Source organism: Lynx canadensis, chromosome D4 (genome assembly GCF_007474595.2).
Source record: "Lynx canadensis isolate LIC74 chromosome D4, mLynCan4.pri.v2, whole genome shotgun sequence".
Taxonomy (NCBI): Eukaryota; Metazoa; Chordata; class Mammalia; order Carnivora; family Felidae; genus Lynx; species Lynx canadensis.
In genome coordinates this window covers 72,291,448-72,305,021 of record NC_044315.2, presented here as the reverse complement: position 1 = coordinate 72,305,021, position 13,574 = coordinate 72,291,448, and the positions used below count along the sequence as shown (strand labels likewise).

Below are 13,574 nucleotides of genomic sequence, written 5' to 3'. Positions count from 1 at the left end.
CAACCCTTTAGGTATTGTGAATAATGATGCTTTGAACATGGTGTACAAGTTGTCGTTGAATGTTTCAATTGTGCAGCAAGATACATTAAAGATAGACTTCAAAATTTCTTAACTTTGGTGATGGAGACAGGATCAAATTAGCAATTCTAGAACTATCAGAAACTTCTTTCCTGTGCTTCCAAAGAGTAGAGTAATTTTGTCCTGGAAGGAGTCCCTTTAAGAAGCTCTCTTCATCTTGTATGCCTGTTTGAGGTCCCTTGAAAACACTTCAGATATTGGTCAGTAGTCTCCATATTTTAGCTGCGATTCAAGCATATTGTGTAACTATACAAGGGCCCTCTGATGACTAAATTACTATAAAAGTCTTTTTAAAAAATGAAGTTTAAAATGATTTTTTGGGGTGCCTGGCTGGCTCAGTCGGTAGAGCATGTGACTGTCCATCTTGGGGTTGTTAGAGCCCCACGTTGGATGTAGAGATTACTTAAAAATAAAATCTTAAAAAAAAACCGTTTTATTTTTTAAAGTGTGGAAATTGACAGTGTTTTGGAGAGCCAGGTAGCTGGGATTTGGGAAGCCTGAAGCCTAAAGAAGGAGCTGATGGTGGTGAGCAGCCTGTATGCAGCATGTACACAGATGAGGAGAATAAAATGCTTTGATTTGGTAAGAAGTGTACTCTCCATCTTTTTCAACAATTTCTACATAGTGATTCTCAATTGAATCTTAAAACATTATAAAATCTGCACATTATATTAATATGTACAAATAATAACTTGAAGTGTACCTATAAATTTTTTTTTAAATGGTATGTATTTTTATTTTTTTCACCCTACCTCCTATCTCTTTTGGTGGATATTTTTGTGGAGATCATGTGGCAAATGTAACCCAATACATTCCTCAAAGCTATCTGGTTTGTTGATGTCATCCTTTCTTGTTTGAAAGCATTGTTGCATATTTAATTGTGTGCGTGTGTGTGTGTGTGTGTGTGTGTGTGTCTGTGTGTGTGTATCTTTGACCACTTTACTAGGGTTTGGGAAGGTGGGGGAGAGAGAACTTTCAGGGCTTACAATGCCATCTTGAAACCAAAAGTCAAAAGGTTTTTTTTTTTTTTTTTTAATGTTTTTATTTATTTTTGAGAGAGAGAGACAGAGTGTGAGCAGGAGAGGGTCACAGAGAGAGGGAGACACAGAATCCAAAGCAGACTCCAGGCTCTGAGCTGTCAGCACAGAGCCTGACAAAACCTACAAACCTTGAAGTCGGATGCTTAACTGACTGAGCCACCCAGGCGTCCCAAAAGTCAAAAGGTTTTTGATGAAGTTATAAAAATCTAGATATGGACAAAAAGAGCTCTCTCTAAATTTCTTTAAGAAGGTGTTGCGTGTTGGCTATGTTCTCTTAAAAGCAGAATATTTTTCTTAAGCTAAATATTTTCTCAGCAATAATCCCACTGCTGCAAATTTAATGCTAATTTAATATTCTGTTTTAATTCTAGTGACACATATCGACCAGGAGATTATTTTTCATTTTGTGATTCCATGAACTCACTATTGGGTAAGAAGTAATTCTTTTTATGAAAAAAATATTTGCTTGAAAGCAACAAAATGAGCCAACAAAGTAACTGATGGGAGCCACAAATCTAATGTGGAATATGAATGACATGGATTATGCTAGTATAAACTTTTCAAAATATTAAAAACACGAATCACATAAATATAAAAAGAAAACCTAAGATTTTATTCAACTAATTAATTCATGAGGGACTGAGCGAGATGTTGACTTCAAAGGAGAACTAGTGGGGTGCCTGGGTGGCTCAGTAGGTTCAGCCCCTGATTTTGGCTCAGGTCATGATCCCACGGTGCGGTTTGTGAGTTCCAGTCCCACACGGGGCTCTGTGCTGACAGCTCAGAGCCTGGAGCCTGCTTGGATCCTGCGTCTCCCTCTCTCTGCCCCTCCCCCACTTGCACTCTGTCTCTCTCTCAAAAGTAAATAAACATTAAAAAAAATTTTTTTTAAAGGCCAACTAGTAAGATATCAAGGTTCAGAGGAAAATTTGAAGAATTTATGTATATGTATATCTATATCTAGATAGATAGATGTCTGTTAGGTGTGATGAGATGAACCTAGTCAATAGAAAGTCTACCTAATACCTAATAGAATTAGGTAACATCTGGAAAGGTTACAACACCCAACACCTCACTGAAAAGACCCAGTAAACTTGCCCATTTCCAAGTTTTGTACTATTTTTCCTGATATCATCAATTTATAAATATATGCATACATACAGACACATATACACAAATATATTTAATTGTATTTATTTACTCTGCAGAAGGACATGGCAGAGAAGTATAGGTTGGTTTAAAAAGGTCATAAATGAGTGTATTTTTGTGGAAGCAATTACATGATTTCAAAGTTCACGAAGAGTTAACCTTAGCAGAACTTTTGTCTAAATTATAGAGGACAGACCACAGTATCCCCACTGCCCATCTACTACTCCCCAAAGCATGCTCTTATCTTTGCTTCACAAAAAAATAATTAGCAAGAAAGCCTGCTGCAAAAGAGCCTAGGCAGTTTATTTTTAACTACTTCTTTTTAAGGCTACACAACAAGTTTGGCCCTTATATGGGTGTGTTCATGGGTGGTTAGATTTAGAGCAGGCTCATGGAAGAGAAAGCACGTGAAGATATGGGTTTAGGAGTGGGGGGCCCTGCTCTTGGACAGGCATAACAAGCTCGAAGCCTTCAAACTGGAACTTATTTCCCCCACCCTGCAGCCTCTCCCTACCCCAACTTGCCAATATTCCCTTTGGGTCTCAGTCTCAGTGACTCCCACCACCATCATCAACCCAGCTGCCCAAGCCAGAAATTTAGGCGACATCTGTTAATTTCTCTTTCCTTTTCCTTCACATTCTACTGGTCACAAAATCTAGTGGATTCCACCCAATACCACTCTGATTTGCCACCTTTCATTGCCAATACCCTGCTCCTGGACTTGTCCTCTCATGCCTGGATTCCTGCAGCAGCCCCAGGCTGGTCTGCCCGCCTCCCTTGTCCCAGTCCCACAGAGCAGACATGGGAGCCTTTCCTGATGAGGTCACTCTCTGCTTAAAACCCTGTTACAGCTTCTGAGCAACCTCCTTTCCTTGGTTTATGAGGTCGATTTTATCTCTGCAGCTTTAATGCCTCTCTCCAACCATCTGTTCCTACTCTAAGGAGGTCCTCCCCATTTCTAGAATACACTCTCAAGTCCCTGTGTCTCAGCATTTGCCCATCTTACCGCTTGGATTCCCCTCCTACATCCTTTTCAGCCTTAGTTTACTTCCTCAAGAAGCCTTCCGACGCCCCAGGCTGAATATCCTGGGTGCAGTAGGAACTCCTGTTAGCTCCTCCCCCACCACAGCTCGGTTGCCTTGTGTAATCTTGTCACCTGGTTGTTTGCCGCGCTTCTGTGGATTGGGTACTTGGCTTCTTGCCCTCTCACCTTGCCCTTGGAGTGCCAGCCACTTCACCCCAGGTCTCTTTTCCCCTCCTCGAAGATTCCCGCTCCTTCTGCCTCTCACCCCTCTTCCGCTGCCACCCGGGGTACCACCCTGATCCCCAGGCAGGTTCAGATCTCCAGTTCGTTTCCTATGCTTGAAGCACGGCAGACGTTTCCTCCTGGCACGGTCCGGGACTCTAGGGTCAGCTATGTCATTGTGTGCTGGATATCTGTTCCCAGTTGCGGAACCTCCGCGCGGACCGTGTCTCTCTGACCGCTGTGTTCCCCGGGCCACCTCGCGCCAGGCGCGCAGCAGGTGCACGGGGAAGTGAGGGGCGCGTAGCAAACGAACGTCTGGCGGGCGCGCAGAGCGCGCAGGCCGCGCGGTGGGGGGAGGGCCCGCGCCCTCCTCGGGACCCCGCGGCGCTCTCCGCGCCCTGCGCGGCGCCGGAAGCGGCCGGCCGGCCCCCTCCCCGCGGCGCCCGCCGCCTTATCTCGGCGCCTCGGGGCCGCGGGAGGAGTCGCGGGCGCGCCAGGAGGGACGCAGCGGCGGCATGGGCCGGGGGCCCCGGGGCGCGGGCCGCCCGCCTCGCCGCCTGCTGCCGCTCCTGCTGCTGCTCGGCCTGGCCCGTGGCGCGAGCGGAGCGCGGGGCGCCGACGGTGAGTGCAGGCAAGGGACGGGCAAGGCGCAGGGGCGCCGGCTGGGTGCCTCGCTGGGCCCCCGACGACGCCGGGCGCGCCCCGGGCGCTTCCCCGCCCCCAGGCCGGGCGGGCGCGGTGCCGGGGCGTGGAGCGCAGGCGGGGCCCCCTCCGGCCGTTGGGGCTCGGGAAGGCGGGCGCACGGACGGAGGAGGGGCTCCCCGCCCTCGCCCCGGGCCGCCGGGGGGCGGGGGTTGGGGGGGGGAACCTGTCGCAGACTGCCTCGCCCTCGGCGCCCGGGGACCTGGGGCGAGGCGGGGGTAGGCGGGAGCGCGAGCCCCTGGGGAGAGCCGCGCCCGGTGTGGAAGGGCGCGGAAGGGCGTTCCGGCTGCACTGTCACGCTTCCTGCCCTGCTGTGGCTTTTGCACGACAAATTCTTTACCCCAAGCAATTTTCTTTCTGCCTTTTAATTTTTTTTCACCTTAATGAAGACCCAGATGCTAATGTGGTGAGAAAGAAGTGCAAGGAAGTTTACAGGAATAAAGCATTCCTTAACCAAGCCATTCATCCAACACATGGGCCTTGAATAGTTTCCCTGTGCAGGATGTGATGTCCTTGCGCTGGCCCTCGTTGAGCTCGTATTCTGGAGGCCACAGACAAGCAAGTCAACCATTTCCAGACAATTGAAACGTATTGTCACATGTGGTGCGAGTTACACAAGAGGATTCGAACCCTTAAGGGCGGTGGTATTTACCCAAGTAACAGTAACGGAAGGCAGACTGCCCTAAGTGCTCCGAGAAGGTGTAGGTGGTCAGAGGAGAGCAAGATTAATTCTAGCTTGGGGAATCTGGTGGCATCATGGATGAGAGGACTGTTGAACTGGGCAAACAAGGCTTGGTAATATTTGGGTATGTGAAGATGAGGGAAAAGGCGTTCCAGCTCATAGCAGAGGGTACAGTCAGCTCTCCATAAATACGTATAGAACGAATGACTTCTACATGGAAGGGACAATGTGAGGATTCACACGGAGGTGTAAAAGCATGGGGCCTGTGATTTCAGTCTGACTGGAATGTAGAAGATGGGTGGGAAATTGAGGTGGAAAAGCAGATTGAATTCACAGAAGCTTGAGCACCTTAACTGGCAGACCCAGGGATTTAGACTTAGCTGTTCCTGGGTGCTGGGAAGCCATTGGAAGTAATTGGAAGTTTCCGTACAGGGAGTGACATAAAAAGTGAGAATAAGAAAACCCTCCAGCTTTCTTAGTAAAACCATTCATCCTAAGGTGGAAGGGAACTTCCATGAAGGGAGATATGGGGGGATTTTGTGGCTCCGACTCCTGTTCCCCCAAATTCTCTTTACCTTTTTACTTTTTTTTTTTTTTTAATTTTTTTTTCAATGTTTTTTATTTATTTTTGGGACAGAGAGAGACAGAGCATGAATGGGGGAGGGGCAGAGAGAGAGGGAGACACAGCGTCGGAAACAGGCTCCAGGCTCCGAGCCATCAGCCCAGAGCCTGACGCGGGGCTCGAACTCCTGGACCTTGAGATCGTGACCTGGCTGAAGTCGGACGCTTAACTGACTGCGCCACCCAGGCGCCCCTACCTTTTTACTTTTACTACAACTTTTACTATCACTGGTGGACATTTCTCTTGATGGCTTAACCTTCTGGGATGGCCATTTTGGTACATCAGGTATTCTGGTAGGCTTTCTAACTTCCTTCCCAGACTTGGTGCACGTGGCAGAGTGCAGACAAACTTGTAGATGCTTGGGGCCAATTTCAGAACCTGTGTGAAGATTCTCTAGCCTAGGAAATGCTCCAGCGTGGTCCCATCAAGTGACTGGACTAAGACAGTGGAACAAAATTACTACCTAAGGTCATCCTTAAAGGCTACTATTGGGTGAGTTTCGGGAAATGGAAGTCAGGGTTGCCCCGCTGAGCCTCCTCTCCCTATGTAGGCATCCTTCTTCATTTCCAAACGTGAAGAATCTGGTTTTATTAAGGGCATGTTTCCTTCCAGTGGACAATGTGGGGCATGACTGGAGGCTTAGAGGCACTGAGGAAGTTGTAATAGCTGGCCTGGAATTTCTGAGGACTGGCCCCACTGTAAAGACAGCAGGAGAAGGAGACTGAATGGAGATAATGAAGTAGAAATGGAACGGAAGGACCTAACAGACATTAAGGTGCAAGGGAACAGAAGAGAAAGGGGACACTAAGGTTTGGGGACTGCGTGAACTTAGATACATGGTTCTGTAGGAGGAGGAAGAAGGTTTGGGAAGAAAGATAAGTCATTTTGGATTCCTGAATTTGAGGTGATGTTAGGGCTTCTGGAGAAGTTGAACTCAATAGGGCGTTAAGACTGTGGATGATAGGTGTGTGCCAGTGATGGAGACTTGGTGGTCAGTTGAAGCCTTGAGGTTAACAAGAGTAGAGCAGTGAGGCTGAGAGCTAGATGCAGAGAGCTCGAGGGAGTGCGGAGACATCCGTTGGCTCTTAAAGATTTTCTTCAAAGGGGGGCACCTGGGTGGCTCAGTCGGTTAAGTGTCTGACTTCGGCTCAGGTCATGATCTCACAGCTCACGGGTTTGAACCCTGTGTCAGGCTCTGTGCTGATAGCTCAGAGCCTGGGGCCTGCTTTGGATTCTGTGTCTCCTTCTCTCTCTGCCCCTCCCCCACTCATGCTGTGTGTCTCTCTCTCAAAAATAAATAAACACTTAAAAAAAGTAGAAAAAAAGGATACGCTTCAAAGAAATTAGAAGGAGGGGTGTCTGGCTGGCTCAGTGGGAGGAGCACGCGACTCTCAATCTCGGGTTGTGAGTTCGAGACCCACATGGCGTGTAGAGATTACTTAAATAAATAAAACTTAAAAAAAAAAGAAGAAGGAAAGAGAAGATAGCATTTGGCTGGCTGGTGGTGGTAAAGAAGACACAAGCACGTTTTAGAATGAAGTGTATCATTCCGTAGAGAGGGAGACACTGAAAATTAAAAAACAAATGAGGTATTTAATGGAGCATATCAAAAAGCAAAATTGGGCTACAAGTGGGAAAGCTTAGTCTCTGAGAGGGGAGGGAGGGAGAAGAATGGAGAACTGCCCTTCCCTCCTCCCGAACTGTCTACTTAGTGAGTGCTATTCATATTTCAAAACCAGCCCAGTTGTCTTCCCCCCGCCCCCGGGAAGTTGTCCAGTTCCCTTGCAGCACCAGCGGTACCCTGCCTGTCCCTGTGTACCATACTTGTATGGGATACTCTCACACTTGTGTACGTATTTATATGGTATCCTTACTCTACACACTGATACCATATTGCAGTGTAGTTGTTTACTAGACTAAGAGCTCCGTGTGAGTAGAGATCGAGGCCTGTATTAGGAGTTTGGTATGAAAGTAAACGAAGCCCACCCAAATGAGAACAGGCGAGGGCTCTTTATATAGAGTTTGCTACTATAGCAGGAGAGTCAGCCGGCATCACTTACATTTATCAGACTCAAAAACAGGCAGAGGTGTATAAAAGCTTGATAGTGGATCAAAGGGGAAGGGGAAGGCTTCCTGTTGGCATGGAGAAGCTGGCGGTGGCTTTACTAACAGCAGACGTTGTTTGTGATTGGTTACGGGAGTATATTTGGCTTTCTCTGATTGGTCCTAAGTTTGAAGTGAGGGCAACAGTTAGGGGAGCCGGCTGTTATTGATTAAATCCTGACCAATTTGGGACTTACAGCTACAGAGGTTGTGGTTTGACTTCCTGGACTGATGGCTGCAGATTGTGGGTCAGCGTTCTATTTTTGTATATGGTCTGGCCATTGTCTGTTTATAGATTCAGTCTCTCATTGGTTACATGTGCTGAATTACATTGAATTGTTATCCAAGGTGCTTTGGGGAGGAGAGAGTGGAGGAGCTCTATTCAGAGGGCCTGAGTGTGAGGGAAGTGCGAGTTGCACAGTTGGGAGAGCAGGAGGGTGTTGGTGGGTGGGTGGGGTGCCAAGCCCAGGGGAGGGAAGGTTAGGAATGGGCTAGGATGGGAACCAGTCAGTCCTGTTTCTCTCCCTTCTCTGGCAGGGCTCAGAGGCGGGAGTGGCAGGGGCCTTGTTGGCTCAGGACTGGCTGGGGTTCGAAAGGCCAGAAGGAGGACAGGCAGAGGCCTTGAGAATCTAGAGGGAACACTGGGGCAGAGGCCTGAGGAAATTGTTCTTGCTTTGTAAAGTGCACATGATGTCACTAATCATGCATTTCATAGGCCTCTTATTCACTCTGTCATCCTGAGTCAGAGCAGCATAGTCACTCTTCAGCCTGGGGGTGGTGGTGGGGGGGGGAAGAGAAATGGTTGAGGGAGGGAGGGAGGGAGTTGTTTTGGAATGATTTACAGTTGCTCAAGGTGAGGGAGCCGAATTCGAGCTGATGAAGAAGATCCTCCCTGTAGCCTGTCTTCCATCTCCAGGGATCTGGCCCTGGGCACGTCTTCAGCCTTCCGGTCAAATCCTAAAATGGGTTCCCCATTTTCTGTAGCCCCAGGTAGCAAGTGGCCTATTGGCAGAGGAGACAGGGGAAATGAATTGCCTGGATTAAAAAGAAGTTTTCCATCTGGTTGACAGTGTGAGTCAGGTGTGAGGCAACGCTTAGTGGGGTGACATGTTGGATGTGAACCGAGGGTGTGGCCTCAATGAAACGCTCCTTAACTCAAAACCTTTGAAATTGGGGCACTTAGGGTTGGTTCCTGGTCTGTAGGCCACGTGTGGGGGGCCCCACCCTGAGCTGGTGTTGGTCAAACAGGAAAGGGGACACAAGAGGGCAAAAGGAAGCTGAGGGCCCTATAACCATTTTCCACAAGGAAAGACTGCAGGTTCCTGATGTGGAATGTCAGTCCTGGGTTGGGGTGGGGAAGAGAAATGTATGGTGGTCCACATTGTCCTGCAAGGATCGCTTTGCCCGAGAGGAGAGTGCACTCTGTCTTGGGGGATTTTAAAGCAGAGGCTATGGTTTTGTTTTGTTTTGTTTTGTTTTTTGGGGATGTGGAAAGGAGAGAATTTGAGGTTTCTCAAGTTCCATTCATTTCAGGAATTTGATGCAGTCCTTTAAGAGCAATGCAATTTTGGGGTGCCTGGGTGGCTCAGTCAGTTAATCCTCCGACTTCGGCTCAGGTCATGATTTCTTGGTTCATGAGTCCAAGCCCCACATCAGGCTCTCTGCTGACAGTGCAGAGCCTGCTTTGGATTCTTTCTCCCCCTCTATCTCTGCCCTTCCCCTGATTTCTCTCTCCTCTTTTTCTCAATAAATAAAATAAACTTAGGGGTGCCTGGGTGGCTCAGTCGGCTAAGTGTCCAACTTTGGCTCAGGTCATGATCCCACTGTTTGTGAGTTCAAACCCCACATCAGGCTCTGTGCTGACAGCTCAGAGCCTGGAGCCTGCTTCAGATTCTCTCTGCCCCTCTCTCTGCTCCCTCTCTGTCTTTCACTCTCAAAAATAAACATTAAAAAAAAAGAAAGGAAGGAAGAAAAAGAGCAGTTTTACGTAATGTGGAAGACTTGGGAATGCTCTTCCAGAGTTTTAGCTGGATGTTTTAGTTTTAAGCTTGTTTGTTTCCTCAGGTCATTTGCAGTGTTTCCACATATGGCCACAAGTATATCCTGAGAGACAGGATCTCATGAAGCTTGTGCAGTGCATTTGTTTGGTATGACTGTGAATAGCTGGGGATTAGATTAAGATTTAAATGGAAGCACTCCATTTGTGATTTTAAACTACCTTCTTCCCTTGGCAGTGGACACAATCTCTTCATTGTGTTGTCAGAGCCCATGTGCTGTTATTTCATTTAAATCGTTGCTTGCATATCGAAATACAGAGCAAGGGCGCCTAGGTGGCTCTGTTGGTTAAGTGTTAGACTCTTGATTTTGGCTCACATCACGATCTCACGGTTTGAGAGTTCAAGCCCTATGTTGGGCTCTATGCTAATAGCATGGAACCTGCCTGGGATTCTCTCTCTCCCCCCCTCTCTCTCTCAAAATAAATAAACTTAAAAAAAGGAAAGAAATACAGAGCGAGAATGTCTTGCTCAGGCTGCCACCCTCCATTCCATCCTGAGGTTTGGTCTACTTGGTGCTTAGAGGAGAGGAGGGGGTGGTGAGCAGGGCTGAAAGGGTGAGGACGCTGAACACTTCCAAGGCCTTACCCAGAAGGCCGGAAGGATGTGGAGAAGACAGAGGGGGTGATTATGTAAATTAAGGTATTATGGATCCTGAATATCAACCCCATGAATAGGTAGGCATCTGTCCACACAAAGATACTGTTTTGGGTTTTTGCACAAGTGCAGTTTTCCATCACCCTCTTCGTTAGTATAATTGGGAGTTGGCTAGCTGTCACTATTTTCATTTATTCATTAACGGAATTGTTGAGTGGTGGTTATAATAGCATCTAACATATTCTAATTGCTTTACGTATATTAACTCATTTATTCTTTATTCCTCACAACAGCCATATGAGGTGGGCTTTTATTATTCTCAAATTCAGAATTACAGGAAACTGAGGCACAGAGACCTCTCAAGGATTACACAGCCAGCAAGTGGCATAATGTCTCTTCCCCCTGCTCTTAACCACTGTGCCAAATAGCAGGCACTGCATCTTGCATGACCTGTTTCTAACAATAATTGCAACATCAACGGAAAGAGGCATAAATATTCATGTAAATTAGCCCTTTGTTTAGTGCTTTAGAGTTCATACAGCATTTATATTTTTCATTTAATCCTCGTGACACAATTCCATCTCACAGATTAAAACTGGAGGACTGACAGTTTAACTTGTCTGAGATCACCTAACCAGGGAGCAAGAGAGAAGTCCTCCAGTCTAGGTGGAGACACCAAAAGCTGTCTCGTTCTCTCACTGTTGAATGTGATTTTAGCTGGCTTAGTTGATAAGGAGTGCTGAAGGGAAGTGAATCTAGGTCGTCCTTGCTGGGGGCACAATAATAGTAACAAAAAGGGCTTAGCCTTTTTGTCTGTCTAGACCTTAGAGTCCCCATTGTCTCTGCCAGTAATTCTAGGTATCCCTAGGGTGGGGGGATGGGGGTCCCTCACCTCCGTACGAGTGCCCTTGGTTACTGCATGGCCGCCACCTCTTCATGACAGAATTAAGTCATCCTTGGTATGGATGTGAAGCTGCCTCCCTACACCTCCTCCCCCCCACCCCACTTCCCCTCATGCAAAGGCATGGCAGTCTTTCTGTTGGCCTGGAGAATTCCCATTCCTTGGGAATATCTCTGTCACCTTGTCCAGCTATGCTGTGCATCAGTTTAGACTTGGTGAAAGAGATCTTCAGTGTTGCCTTTTCTTTCCCCAGGATTCTGACCCAAGTCCATGAGGTTGAACCAGACTTGCAGTGCTGTTAGTGTGGTGGACCACACTAGGAGCTCCACCCAGGAGCTTCTTAGAAATGCAGATTCTCAGGCCCCACCCCATACCTACTGAATGAGAATGTCTGGGGATTCTGGTGTTCCCCGCCTCCCCACCTCCCACCTGGGGATTCTGTTTTAACAAGCTCTCCCAGGTCGGGTGACCAGCTGTCTTGGTTTGCACCTTAATGAGGTGTTTTCTGGGTCATAGGATTTGTAGTATTAAAACCGGGATGAAGGGGTCACTCCACCTCTATGTGATTCTTAACTGAGCTACAGGCTGGTGAACAGTGGAACTGTTGTGTGCTCAGATGTGGCCCTCCCCGCCCTGTCTTTTCTCCCCGCCCTTGGATTAGATTTGTGCTTCCTGCCCCTTTCTTTAGGATAAGTTGTTTTCCGCTGCCCCCCAAGAGGCTACTTAGTTCCTCAAGCAATTAGAACTCAGAAGCTGCTGTGTAAGGCCGTACAGACTAGGTTAATTATGGCTGAATAACAAGATATAGCTGAAGTCCTTCTTCCTCTGGAAGCTGCTTTCCCTTCTGCAGGTAGCCTGAGAAGCCTTTGGTAGCCTCGTGTACGTCTTGTCTTTTTTTTTTTTTTTTCCTTTTTTTTTGAGACACAGAGAGACAGAGCCTGAGCAGGGGAGGGGCAGAGAGAGAGGGAGACGCAGAATCGGAAGCAGGCTCCAGGCTCTGAGCTGTCAGCACAGAGCCCGATGGGGGGCTCGAACTCACAAACTGAGATCATGTCCTGAACCAGAGTTGGATGCTTAATCGACTGAGCCACCCATGTTGTCTTCTTTGCTGGTATGGGGAACAGACATTTATTGAACCAAACATGCCAAGTACTGTCCTTTTGGGGTTATACTTCGCTAAATTATTCCTAGTGGGTCATTAAGATAGGTACCCTAATGATGGGGTTTTGGGGTGGTCGGGGTTCGGAGTCGACGGCCAAGAAAGAATTCTTGAAGACATCTTTGGTGCAAAAAGGTGATTTTATTAAACTACGGGGACAGGATATGTGGGCAGAAAGAGCTGTACTGGGGTTGTGAAGAGTGACTATATACCTTCAGGTTAGGAAGAGGTTAGGGACAGCATAAGTCTCTAAGGTATTTTGGAAACAAGGTTTCCAGGACCTTGAGGGGCTAACTGTTGTTAGGAAAACGTCATTTAGTATTGCTTAGTAAAACCTCAGTCATGAGACACTTGAGATACATATCAGGGGCCACATATTTGGAGTATAATTGCGAACAAATACTTGGGGGTTAAAGATAAAGGATGTTTGCAAAGGAATTTTTATGTGTTTAAGGAGACTCAGGATCCTGGGGAGGGGGGGCAGTCAGGATAATGTTAAGTCAAGGTTCTCTTTTGCCTCTAGCAAAGTGTCATCATTGAGGCAGCTCAGCTCCTACAGGGAGGTCACTCTGCCTGTTTCAAGGACTTGTCATTGGGCTGTAGGCAGTAAGGGAATTTAATTTTTCATTTGCCTTTGTTTCCCACATTACCATGGCAAGCACTTAAACTCCCTTACATCTTGATGAGGCTGATATTAGGGTTCCAGGAACGTAAACTGAAGGAGACTCCTGGCCTGCAGGATTGTGATCTTTTTCAGTCAACCATTTGTTTCCTTTCCTTTCCTTTGTTGTTGGCCAGCCAGGAGTGTCTGAGGAATATCACACACATCCCACCTAGGGGATGGGGCACGGGATGCTGTTAGTTTATACTTTGCCCTCAGCTTGCCTTATGTTCCCTCATCACTAAGGGTGAAGTCTCAGATGATTAGGGAGGGGGCAAGGACTTTGGAGCCCACTTAAACTCTTCTGCTCAAAATGTGGTTCCCCTGGGAGCTTGTGAGAACTGCAAACTATAGGGCCCCACCCAGACAAGCTGAATCAGAGCCTGCAGTTTAACATTGTCTGTCCCCAGGTGATTTGAATGCTCTTTAAAATTTGAAAAGCCCAAAGCCCTTGTTTTACAGAAGAAAAAACTGAGATCCAGAGAGGTTCAATGATTTGTTAAAGGTCATACAATGAATCAGACTCAGCTAGATTTAGGATTCAATTTGGAGTCTCAGGTCCAGTGCTTCCTTCCCCCTG

General features: G+C 47.3%; 1 protein-coding gene across 17 annotated transcripts in view; it reads left to right on the top strand.

Annotated features, from left to right (window-relative positions):
• The first annotated feature begins 4,026 nt into the window (after positions 1-4,026).
• Positions 4,027-13,574, top strand: part of SUSD1 (sushi domain containing 1) — a 288,718-nt gene continuing 279,170 nt past the window's right edge. For all 17 annotated transcript variants that reach the window (XR_003964319.1, XR_003964320.1, XM_030294183.1 and 14 more), the window contains exon 1: positions 4,027-4,134. Coding sequence is in view for 15 of the 17 variants with exons in the window: in XM_030294183.1 (XP_030150043.1) it covers positions 4,029-4,134 (106 nt within the window). In the remaining 2 variants the exon portion in view is untranslated. The remainder of the gene's footprint in view (positions 4,135-13,574) is intronic.